This window comes from Lutjanus erythropterus, chromosome 18 (assembly GCF_056507025.1).
Source record: "Lutjanus erythropterus isolate fLutEry1 chromosome 18, fLutEry1.hap2, whole genome shotgun sequence".
NCBI lineage: Eukaryota > Metazoa > Chordata > Actinopteri > Lutjaniformes > Lutjanidae > Lutjanus > Lutjanus erythropterus.
The window spans coordinates 19,099,147-19,112,142 of record NC_139334.1 but is presented as its reverse complement, the minus strand read 5'-3'; the positions used below and the strand labels follow the sequence as shown (position 1 = coordinate 19,112,142).

At 38.2% G+C, this 12,996-nt stretch overlaps 1 protein-coding gene across 2 annotated transcripts in view; it reads left to right on the top strand.

Annotated features, from left to right (window-relative positions):
• Window positions 1–7,305, top strand: part of uggt1 (UDP-glucose glycoprotein glucosyltransferase 1) — a 51,083-nt gene extending 43,778 nt beyond the window's left edge. For both annotated transcript variants that reach the window (XM_084741782.1, XM_084741781.1), the window contains 5 exons: window positions 819–979; window positions 1,163–1,277; window positions 1,735–1,851; window positions 5,298–5,442; window positions 5,976–7,305. In XM_084741782.1, the coding sequence (XP_084597908.1) occupies window positions 819–979; window positions 1,163–1,277; window positions 1,735–1,851; window positions 5,298–5,442; window positions 5,976–5,995 (558 nt within the window). In that variant the 3' untranslated portion in view covers window positions 5,996–7,305. The remainder of the gene's footprint in view (window positions 1–818; window positions 980–1,162; window positions 1,278–1,734; window positions 1,852–5,297; window positions 5,443–5,975) is intronic.
• Window positions 7,306–12,996: the final 5,691 nt, after the last annotated feature.

Below are 12,996 nucleotides of genomic sequence, written 5' to 3'. Positions count from 1 at the left end.
AAATGCAAGTATTCCTGTGGCGCTGCCAAAAGACAAATGATGAAAAGAAAGACAGAGCGCAGAAGTTGGGATTCAGACATTTGGTGAATTTACAAAAGAGGACAGATAATTAAGAATTTGTCAGAGAAAGCATTTTACAAAGTTGATTAAGTTTCCCTGAACTCAACAACTCACAAAACTATGCGATTTTTTTAAAGGAGTCTGGGGACTTTCTCTCTGTTGACAAAGGATCAAATTGCACTTAATGTTTTTGTAAAATTTGGCAGTTTTACCATCATTAAAAACACTGTAAATGGTGAAATAAGTTGGAACAGTGTGTTCACAAATATCTGCTGCTTGTCTTGGCAGGTAAAACACACTTTAGACACAAACATGCCAGGACAAATTGAGAATATTTTTTACACAAACAAAGGAACAACTTTGTTTATTACTTCGCTGAATTCCCAACAGAGGACAAATGATTAAGAATGTGATGCACATAGTGTTTCGCAAAGTTTATAAAGTTTCTCTGAACTCATCAACTGACAAAACTCTGAGTTTTTTTAAAGGAGTCTGGTACTTTCACCCCAGGTGACAAAGCGGTAAAACAAACAACATTAAACTGTATATGATATATAGTCTTATTTCATTCTCACCTCCAGGCAAAGTAAGGCGGCAAATCTTGCCTCCGGCTGGCTGTTGTGGAGAGCCAGTGCTGAATATATATTTGGACTGTTGGGCCCAAAAATTTGATCATTTTCAATTCAATAAACAAAATAAAAGTATCACCGCTCTAATGTGACCCATCTGTATTGTTCCCTCTCCATCTTCTGCTTCAGATTGTGCGAACAGACCTGAAGGAGCTACGTGACTTCGACCTGGAGGGAGCGCCGTACGGTTACACTCCGTTCTGCGAGAGCCGGAGGGAGATGGACGGCTATCGCTTCTGGAAGTCCGGCTACTGGGCGAGCCATCTCGCCGGACGCAAATACCACATCAGGTAAACACACTTTTAAATATCTCAGCTGGATTGTTTACAGTCAATTCAGCTTCATGTCAACAGCATTTTGAAAGTCAATCACCCTCAAACACACTCACGCACACAGAAGCACTCTAACGCTCTTCTTCAAAACAATTTTCACACTTTCATGCATATTTCATGTTACCATCTTGCCCCCTGCAGTGCCCTGTATGTGGTCGACCTGAAGAAGTTCAGGAAAATAGCAGCGGGAGATCGACTCAGAGGGCAGTACCAGGGGCTCAGCCAAGACCCCAACAGCCTCTCAAACCTTGACCAGGTCTGTGACTCACGATGTAGTCCAATATACATGTAAAACAGCTCGTGTTACATTTACCAAAGTATGTTTTTAGATTTAGATTAATTAATTTAGATTAATTTAGTACCAACATTTTGTTGCCTTTAATCTTTTTTTCTGTGGTTTCAAGAAGGCACTGTGATAAAATGTGTCCTGTTGCGTTCAGGGAAGCGCTGTAAATCTGAAGTTTGACAGTTAGTTGTTGAACAGCAGCCTTTTGTAAATGTCAGAATCAACTAATTTTATCAGATTTTTGTTTTTTTATTGTTTTCTCTTCTTCTTATGATTCTACATAAATTTATCACGAGTGCAACACTGTTCAGCACTAACATGTAACTGTTTCCATCAAGTTCTGTTTATAAAATCTCCTCTGAGACGACTCCTCCCTCCTTCCATCAATGGTCTCACTGTCTGTTGGGGATTTTTTGTTTGTTTTCAGGATCTGCCCAACAACATGATCCACCAGGTGCCCATCAAGTCTCTGCCTCAGGAGTGGCTGTGGTGTGAGACCTGGTGTGACGACAGCTCCAAGAGGAACGCCAAGACGATAGACCTGGTAACAACAGTTTGTCTGTGTGTTAGGGCTGCAACTAACAATTATTTTCATTTTTGATTAATCTGACGGTTATTTTTATGATTTAAAAAATGCTCATCACAATGTCCCAGAGCCCAAAGTAACGTCTGCAAATTGCTTTTGTCCAACTAACCATCCAAAACCCAAAATCATCACATTTGAGAAGCCGGTATTAGCACATTTTTTCTTGAAAAATGACTGAATTGCTTATCAAAATAGCTGGCAACTATTTTTTCTTTCTCAATCAACTAATCAATAAACTGTGGCAGCTCTGTGTGTAGATAGCTGCAATAGGATCAGGACAAAATGCTAAAAAAAAAAAAACAAAAAAAAAAACAACAGAAGACACAGTGTCATAGACGTGTGTCACAGAGAGGAGTGACGGGGGTTTCCAAACACTGCTGTGTCTCCTAATAGCCACTAGAGGGCAAACGGGCCAACTGTGAGGAAGACATTGACTGAGTGAATCTGTTTCTTTGTGGATAAATGAAGTGATTCACATCTAAAAAAAACTTGTTCATAAAGACGTTGGACTGAGATGAACACTGTTTGACATTATGAAAAGATAATCTAAAAAAAAAAAATGGGGGCAGAACAGAGGAAGATTATTTTCCCATGTTTTTGCATCTAAGTGACTAAAGGGGATGACAGTTTTTGAAATTGGTCCAGTATATTGTGGGAGTGCTGCAGCCGTCCACTAAAAGTGCTTGTTTTGGCACTGACAGCCTCAGATTGTTATTCTAAATGTCTAATAACTTTATGGGAAGGATCCCTACAAATATAGACCTTTATCTTATTTAAGAATAAGATCCTTTTTGTTTTTTAAACCAAAAACAGACCATTTATAGCTCTTGCCAAAGCCACCAGGCTCAGAAACGGTAATTTTATCATCATAAAATACATTTCATCCAAGCTTGCCAGAAACAAAATAAAACTCACTCAACCATCTTGGTCCATCTCCACTGCTCTGGTGGTTTGGTCAAAATGAACTCTCAACGCACAGAGTTAGATATGAAAGTATCGTCAGAGGAGCGAGAGGGAGGTCAGACATCAGAGAGGCAGCAGAGGAAAACAGCATGTGGAGCCAGAATATTTTCACATCCAACTCTCTGAATAATGCTGCAATCCACTGCAAGTCTAAAGTCGATAATTCCGAGTCGGTACGCCCGACTGCCAATCTAAATGTGTCCCGGTGCATTTGCTCAGAAAACCGTGGACACAAACTGTTGTTTGTATGGCACGTCTGTGAACTTCATAAGCATCACTACAGCTGCTGCACTTAGAAGTTTCTGTGAGCATGTCGTACTCACAGTCTCTTCCTGTCTCTTTGTATACAGCACAAATCAACTGAATGAAAAGGGGAAAGGCAACTACAAAGTTGTTAAAGCACGTTTCACAACAAAAATGTTGCTCTGACATCAGGTGTGTTTATGTTAGCGAACTCGGGCTAGACTTGAATGACTGTTCTGTTGCGCTTTTCCATGTTGGTGGGTCCCAAGTACAGTGGATTGCAGCATTAAAGGTCTGTTCTGACCAACCATCCAGAGTTGGTGATTGTTGGATCAGTGGAAAGATGAGCCAAGATATTTTTGGTGAGGGCTTTTTTTGTTTGCCGAGTTTGAAAGAACAGGATCTTACTCTTTAACGAAAAGGTCTGTCTCTGTAGGGATCCTTTACATAATGTTGTCAAACACTTGCAGTAACAATTTGAGTCTGTAAGTGGCAAAACGAGCACTATTAGTGGACATAGTCTGACGTTGCCAAGTTGTCTTTAAGGATTACACTGCAGCCCACTTGCCAAATACTGGATCTGTTTCAAAATTTGTTGTCCTATTAGTCACTTTGACACAAAAACACTGGAAAATAGGGTCCAGGTTGAAAAACACAGAAGCTACTCTTAAACTGAAAGCTTTATAAATCTGCTATTTTCGCACAAGGAAAAACTCTTGTTTCTCTAGACAGGAAGTAACAAATCAATAGCTTTCTGTCCAGAGAAAGCTGAACTCCCAGGTCATTTGGAGTTACAAAATATCAAGTTTAACTTTATTCTTTAATTATATATAAAACAAAATACTAAAACTAGGGGTGTAACAATTCACTTATACATACTTAAACTTGTAAGACGCGAGTGCACCGACTCAGATGGCCTGTATCGGTAAAAAGCTGAATGTGAATCGGAAAAAAAAAAAGATGCAGAACTAGCACATTGATACATCTCATTATAGCATCAAGTAACTGCTGCTGTAACTGTCCTGTTTTCTCTCTACCCCTGCCTCTGCCTGCACTGCTCTCGCTGGACGCCTAACTGGCTCACACAAAACAAGCACCCCCCCCCCCTCTCCTGTCTCACATTCATTTCCTCAAAACAAAGTGCGCTGCGTTGCACTTTCATAACTTGCAAGTGTGAAATGAGTTTTGGTTTTGTAAGGAAGAAGACAGACGCTGCTGCAAATAATTCATGCAAAGATGTAATGTCACTGGGAGAGCGAGTAACATGTAGTATCGCTGTTCCTCCACACCCCACTTCCTCTACATGGTCAAATTCAAGAGTTCTTCTCGTGTCTAATAGTACATTCAAAGAATCGAAACGTAAAGATTCACACATTGCGTTGTATCATATTGTGACAGAGCTGAATCGTGTCATACTGAAATGTTGAAGCTATTTAAAAATTTCTGAGATGAATCATGTCTTTGAACATGCATCAAGATGCATACTGAATCATCTCAGTCTCACCATCTCAGTGAGATGCACACCCCTATCTAAAGCCCACTACATATATACTCACATAAAACATTGTACATCAAGTGGCAACAAAACCTCAAGTACATCTATAGGGTACACATGGGTTTTAAAATTATTTTAAAAAGCACTGAATTTAAAATTCAAAATAAAGGGCCTTATAAGTATTGAATTTTATTTACAAAGTATTTAATAGGTTCTTAATTTTTCCTGCCCTTTTGTAGGATTCTATAAATATCAGCGTGTCATAATTAAGTGCCAAATTATTAACTGCCATAGTAGTGATGAGCTCCAATGTTAGTTCTCCAACATTTAAGTAGAATTTATTATCACACTAATGTTTCTGCCCCTGGAGGTACCCTGCATCTCTCATTGTCTGACCAAATCACCAGCGGTTAAAATACAGCCGTTATCTAAAGGAGAGGGGATCAAACTTTGCACACAGAGGGTGTTTTGAATTTGAATCTGTTAGTAGTAGCAGAAAATATGAGCCAGATCAGGCAGTAAAAACACAATGATGTCACTGACCACTTTTAACAAGCTGCAGCTTGTTCTTGTCACCAGTTGACAGTTTACTAAACCAAGTAATAATATGGCTTTGAGAGGAAATAAGAATATGAGTTGAAGAACATTGCTTTTCTTACTGCTTGTGACCATTTTCTTTTTTTTTTTTTCTTTTTCATTTCAGTGCAACAACCCCATGACCAAGGAACCCAAGCTGCAGGCTGCAGTGAGGATCGTGGCCGAGTGGACTGATTATGACCAGGAGATTAAACGTCTGCAGACGAGAGTCCAGGAAGGGGCGAACCACACAACAAAGCAGCAAGGCACAGGTACTGACCACATCATAACAGACCTGACGGAGACACAGCAGAGACAGGCAGGCTGCAGGAGCTCTGCAGGAGTGTAATTTGCGTGCAACCACCTAAATTAACAACAACAAGCAACAACTAGTCTTCTACTTTAAGTTGATCAGTTTGTAATTGTCAGTTGTCTGCCAATGTAAAGTTAAGGCATTATGCTGAAATCAAAAGCCCACTGTTTTTGTTTCAGTCTCACTGGCTGCCAAACTCCATTAATATTTTGCTCAATTTAACAGTTAGAAACTTTTACTCTGTCTACAAGACTACTAATGATTTCCTCTGACTCATAAACAGACACTTTCTCATTCAGCAAACATTCAGCATTAAGTTGAACTTTAATTAAGATTAAACGGGTGAACAATAATGCAAGTTACGGGCCAGAATAAAAATTTCAAGGGGGGCTGCAGCGTTGGTGTCAGAGTACTGAGCATTGCAACAACGAATATATTACAGATTTCTCTTATAAATTATTGACTTATTCTTCTCTTCTGTTTTTGTGCCAGATGTTCACACAGAGTTGTGAGGATCAGTGGCTGTGACGAGGCAGTGGACTGGACTCTGTTTAAAGAGTCTGCTTCATGAAGAAGCTCCTCTCCTGCCTGAGGCGCTGCTGACAGACTGACCACAAACCAGTGCTAAACGGCAGAACCTGTTTTGTCTTTGTTCTTTTTATAACGTGTGGAGGGGAATTAAGGTGGTCAGATTTAAGCGGTTTTTCTGTACACGTGTGTGCGCGTGGTGAGAATGTATTTTGTGAAGCGAATCATGATTATAAATTTTTACTTTTCCAGTATAGTGTTCTTTCCCCTGTAGTAGGTGTCGGTCTGTAACTTTGCACTGATTGGGATTGTGGTTCAGGCTGTGGTTGAAGCACAAAAGGGAGGAGGACCCTAGAAAATCTCACTGCTGGTTAACTTGGGTTTTAAACTAATAAACCAAACATTTGGTGTGGATTTCTTCTCACACACTGGATTAAAATAATTTTAAAGCCTTTCCCTAAGTTGGTAAAGCGTACAGGTAGATAGGTTTACATTTCTATTTTATAGAGTTCATATGCAGGTCTAGAAAATTATGGATAACCTGACAATTTACAGACCTTAAGACTAGGGCTGAAGTCAATATCAGGACATTAATAAGAAGGTTTTAATTGATGCGGCAAATTAACTGGCATCAATGCTGTAAACTATGATCCCATATTCACAAAAACTTTAATAACTGTTTGTTTTCTAGCACAGTTTACAGATAAATATGAATTTGGGCAAGAGAATATTACATTTTTTCCCCAAACCTACTTGAGATATCTGGAAAATGTTAAATAAGTCTGGAAAATTAAGGTCATGTCTACATATACTGTATAGATTATTTTGTGCAGTGGTGGATCCACCACTCATATTTTTTTTAAGAATCACCTCAAGCTATAGGGGATGTTCAGCACCCAACACAAACTTAAAATACTTTAAGGGAATGTGAATGGAATTCAGATTCAAGTTCGCTGTTAGTGATGTTTACACTCATCTAGAATTTGACATGAAAACGAAGAGCAAAATCAGCAGGCTTGATTGAATCCCCAGTTTCTTGTGGAATATTATCGTCACTGTGACTCTCAGGGAAAGATGTTTGAAGCTTGTCCCGGTTGCAGCATTTAAGTATGAATAAGAAGTGGGCGGAGAGTTTGTGGTACTGCAAGGGAAGAGCAGCTATGACACGAGTTTAGCTGAAAAATATTTGATTTTCTATTGCTTGGTAACATCCATGGATTTTTCATTATCATCCTGTTTTGGCTGTCTGATATTTTTGTTAAATAAAAATCCCCAATAAATAAGTGGTCCAGTATATTGTCACTTTTTCCTGTGTTTTTTTCAGGTATTTGCCGTGATTGATTTTCAATTAAGATATTTAGTTGATTTGGATGTGCCCTACTGACTCCCTGCCAGGCTGGGGTACTTCAGCTGTGCCAGAGGGCATTTGGTTAAATGGAGTGGAGAGATGCAAATTTTCTTTCCCCTAAAAATATACATTTCCATATATTGAGTCAGCTGACAGCACTGTATGTTGCAACTTCTGTGCTAGTAATGAAGGAAGTTCAATCAGCTAAAGCCCTAAAATAGCTTTTAAAAATATCCCAATGGATAATAGCAATTGATGAAAGGTTGAAACAGACAAAAGTAATGGAAACTAAGTTGGAATACAGAGCTGGATTCGAGGGTCTGGATCCAGGTTAAAAAATAACTAAAAAAATAATGAAAACCAGCTCTGAGTAAGGTGTGTTGGAAGATAGCTAAAATTAATGGTTAACAGCTTGAAATAGATGAAAGTAATGGAAAATGTTGAAATATTAGCTAAACGTTAAGGGCAAATGGCTACAACAGATATGTAAATGGATGGTAATGGTTAGCTAGCTAAAAGTAATGCATATATCAGGGGTGTCAAACGTATGGCCCACGGGTCAAAACCGGCCAACCAGAGGGTCCAGTCCGGTCCGTGGGATGACTTTGCAAAGTGAAAATTACAGAGAAGACATTATGTTAGGGTTGAAACCATTCCTAGAGTAATTCGAGTAATTTGATTACTAAAATATGTTTAAATCTAAACAACTGTACATCACACTGTGTTTTGCATGTGGGGGTTATTAAAGACCAGAGTATTGATGAGTGCCGACATTTAAATTTTGATGTAATTTATTATCACATGGCTGCAGCATCTCTCCTCTCTGCGTCAATGCAGCTCCTCCACACACACATTTGTGAGAAACTTTCAGATCTTCTCACAGCAGAGTGAACAGGTAGAGGGGGAGAGGAGGGCAGACTGATCACTAATCAATCACTGATACCGTCGTACTCTCGGTCTGATTTAAAAAAATTAAAATGTCAAAATTGGTGACAAACCAAACCTGGGTGTCCACACAAATAAAGTCTTTGTGTAAAACTCTGCAGAGTGAAACATCGTGCTGTTTACAGACAGTCTGCTGTCATTAGTTTGACAGACACAGGGGGGGTTGTGTCTAGAAGGGAACCCTAGAACCGCGAAAGATCGCGCGAGTTTGATTATTTTAGTAGAAATAACGGGTGCAAATCTCGCGAGAGTTGTGCAAATAAAGAGTTACCTTCTAGACACGACCGAAAAAAGGTGCGCTGCTCAAAAAAATAAAAAAATAATGTCGATTATGCCGATGTTTTAATGTGGCGGGCCGCCATGAATAAAACACTATTCACTGATCCACAGAGAGTCTCTGAAACAGTGATCACTGACCTGCTGTGATGGAAAAAATACTCTGATTCTTTATTTAAGTAAAACACTAATGCCACAATGTAAAAATACCTAATTACAATTTAAAAATCGTGTATGTTATTGTTTCCATTTTTTGGAAGGTGTGGGAGCGTCCTGCTCCAGAAGAAAATTTTTGTGATTTTAACATGTTAACAAAGCATTCTGGTTTGGTTTCTGTTAAAAGAGTTAGTTGCATCTTCTGTTTGTGGTTTCTGCAGACATTACTACCTTTACTTTTACCTTTGTACTTTAAAAAAACAACTAAAAAGTGCAAGTAAAGTTACTGAGTATTTTTACTTCAGCAATTTACCAATTTACTATTGTTCTTAAATAAAGTAAAAGTAATGTAATAGAAAAACAGAACCTGCACAGCACGCAATATTTCTTATCTGATTACTCCATTAATTGGCAGAATGATCGATAGATTATGCTTTAATTTTACTGGTCCGGCCCACTTGAGATCAAATTGGGCTGCATGTGGCCCCTGAACCAAAATGAGTTTGACACCCCTGGTATACATGGTGGAAACTGTTAGCTAAAGTGATGGAAGTAATGAATTAAAGTTTTTAAAAGTTTGATAATTTAACCATTAAAAAGAAAGAAAGTTAGACATGGCAGCTAACTTACTAGTATCATTAGTGGATAAACTATTTCAAGCTAACCATCGAGGACACCAGCTGCCAGCGCCACCCAAGTTTCAAGTAATCTCTGCACCATGCACTATAAAACTGTAAAATTATTTAAAAAAAACAAAACAGGCTCATGCTATATACCATTAGAAACCTTAGATTCTTGTGTTTCAATTGGTGCCAATAATTTCCAGATACAGTCACAGCAGCAGATACAATCAGCGCAGCAAACAAACAAGCTCATTATTATTGTAAAAGAACACCAACTCCACAGATAAATAATATTCAAAACAAGCACTGGTTTAGCACTGACAAGGTCCAGTCAATCCAATCCAGTCACATTTTCATCCAAACAACACAAACAGATCCATAAATATTCTGTTGATGCCAAGCGAGTTCAGATACAACCACAGCCAGCTACCATCAGCATGAAAACCCAGCAAACAAACCAGTTTCAACAGTAAAGCACTTACTCTGAAGGGTCTCCTTATCAGCCAAATGTTGATCAAAAATTGTTGTTTTAATCCCAAAGGTCCAGTCGATTCCACCCAGTGACGCGTACGATCCAAAAGACAATTTAAATCACTAAAACTGCAAAAAAAAACAACTATCCAAATAGTAATACTGCTCTTTCCGCCGCTTGCACACCGCACACACGTGTGTTGCGGAATGTAATCATCTCCGCTGCAACGTAACATTTTAATTGACATCTCGTTTGAGCCAATAGGAGCTTCCATGTCCTGTCCGGAGCCCACAATAGCCAATGACATTTTGAGTTGAAAGGAAGAGTCCGCCTGTCAGTAAACATGGGTGGATAGTGGTAAACAGAGCTTAAAGTAGTAGATAAAATGATGAAATATAAAGTTATCAGCGGTCACTTACTTAAAATTGATATCCGTGGTTGCAATAGTTAGCTAAACGCATAAAAGCAATGGATAATAGAAAAGCAACAAATTAATGTTTGAAGAATTTCCAGTGGCAGCTAACTTCTTTCAAGTAACATTAATGGTAGAATTTGGTAGCTAAACTAACAAAGTCCAAAAAAGTAACATTAGTGGATAAGTCAAATATTTAAAGTTAGTGTGAAGAAACAATTAAACTTTGAAAGAGCTAAAAAAAAAAAAAAAAGGTAAGCAGCTGAAAGTAATGGATTAAAGCATGAAATATCACAATGTGATGACACACAGTTAAAGTTATAAACAGTTGAAATTAGCTAAAACTTCGCTTGTTGTGCAACTAATGGATAAATGTTGGAATGAGCTAAAAGTAATGTATAAATGCTTAAGTAGTTAGCTAAAAGTGTTAGATAAATGGTTAAAAAGTTTGCTAAAAGTTTGTGGATGACTGAAACACAAAAATAATGAATACACAGTGAGGCTAAAATTAAGGGCCCTACTTTTGCAAGTGGCACTACAAAAACTTTACCAAACTGACTGAAACGTACGACTGAGTTTGTCTGAAAAATTATTTTAACAAAATACAGTTTTCTATAATTAACAGTTCAAGACAGTATACAATTTAAAATGAATTCTAGTAAGACATTTGAAGCATGATGGGTTTTGTTCATGAAACAGTAGGTTGTTTTAGCTCATCCGATTGTTTCTTGTGGGTAACTGCAAAAGAGAAGATTGTGAACCACTGCTCTGCTGCACGTTAATGCATCTATCAATAAATCTATTCTGTTGACACTGAAAAGAAAAGTTGCAACCCCCCAAGTATAATATCTTGGAACTGGTGCCATAGTGTTGGGCTGGTGGTTAAGAAACGCAAACCATACAGCAGTTTCCAGCTGGGGATGTTTGTTGCATGTCATCCCCTTCTCTCTCCCTGGTTCACTGTCATCTCCCAAAAAAAAAAAAAAAAAAAAAGTCCAAACACAAAATGCCGTCAAAAAACCCCCAATACCACTACTTTGATGCTGCCCTCAACACACACAAAACTAGTTACTGGAAGGTTTCAGACTTTTATTGTGATCCATTTGAAAAAAGGTTTTACAAAAGGTAACATTCAATTTTTACACCAATTCTTTAAAAAAAAAAAAAAAATCACTTAAAATAAGGTTTTGATACAACAAATTCAGTTAACTAAGTAATGGCTTCTATAAACAATGTGAAAATAAGATAATATACATGTAAATGAATGCTACAAACATGAGGACAAACTGAGGAAGGGATTACATTAATTAAAATTTAAAAAACAAAAAAAAACAAAAACAAAAAAAACAATGGCATGATTGTTTTCCTTTTAACTTGAGTGACATCTGGCCAGAATTACCAACAGAGCAGTTATTGCAAAACTAATCCCACATCATCTGGAGTCCAACTGGAATGTTCGATGACAAAAACAGCCTTGAGGGCTTTGCTGATTTGTTGCATCCGTTTTTCTCGGTTTTCCTCAAATGGCAGAACTGGTGCATGTTCTTCCTCCTGTGGCCATGTGCAGCCGACAATGACAATGAAGAGCCCTGCAGGAATTCAGAGGTAACCACTCTACGCTTTAAAAATCTATGATCACCATCATGTGGCTTCGATTTAGACGACACCAAGATCGGCGAAGAGACACAGAAAACTGCAATACACAATGTGAATTTACAACAAAAATATGCAAAAAATAAAAAAAAAATAAAATAAAGACGTGTTTTGACGTGGACAAGCACAGCGGACGGTGTGCTCGTGAGGACAGATGAGACATTCTGTTCAGACTGACCAGATGCTGGAAGAAGTTGCCCTTTTTCAGAGGGGCTTGCATCTATTTTTTCCCCCGTTCGAGGAGGAAAACACCTTCAGATCTGTTAACAGTGGCACTGTCATCCTACTCTGACATCTGGCTGAACCTCCCGCTCTGCTTGAAACAGCACGGCATCACAGTCCTGTTGGCTGTCAATGATTGGGGCGACCGCTGCTGCAGGTTTATTAAATTTGGAAACAACGCTTTTTTCCTTTCTTGCCAAGAATTAGATGAGAGGACGGATATCACTCACATTGAGGTATGACCAGCAGTCTTAGCTTAGCATAGAGACTGGACACAGGTGAAAACAGCGAGCCTGGCACTGTACAAAATCTGAAATGTAAGTGAAATCTAGCAGTTTTACAAAGGGTTATGTCCTGGATACGCTTGTAGTAATACATTGATCAGGATAGGTATATCAATTCAATGTTCAACAATCTAATATTATCAATCCCAAATAAAAATATCTATATCATCATCTTTAAGATACACCTTTATCTTGAAAAAAAAAAAAGCCTGGAAGAATTAAGTCATAAAGTGAATCAGAACTCTTTTCTAACAGACTTTGTGATATCGGCTTTGTTAAATACTCAACTCTGATTGGTCAATTACAGCATTCTAAGGTAATTTCTCTATAGCAGACCGTTGCTATGGACACAGTTCTGATTATACACCCTGGAAGAGCAATAAAATCATTCTAAATCCATAAAATCATTTTAAATTAACATTTTAATCAAATTGATTATTTTGTTAAGTAACCATGTAATACGCAGGATAATGTACAGTGAGCAGGTCATTATCGTGGAATAAACCCCTTCAGGACGATTCAAGATCCCTATGTTTTTTGTTGGGGGCCTGCATCACCCTGACAGGGTTTATTTCATTAAAATGACCTGCTCAC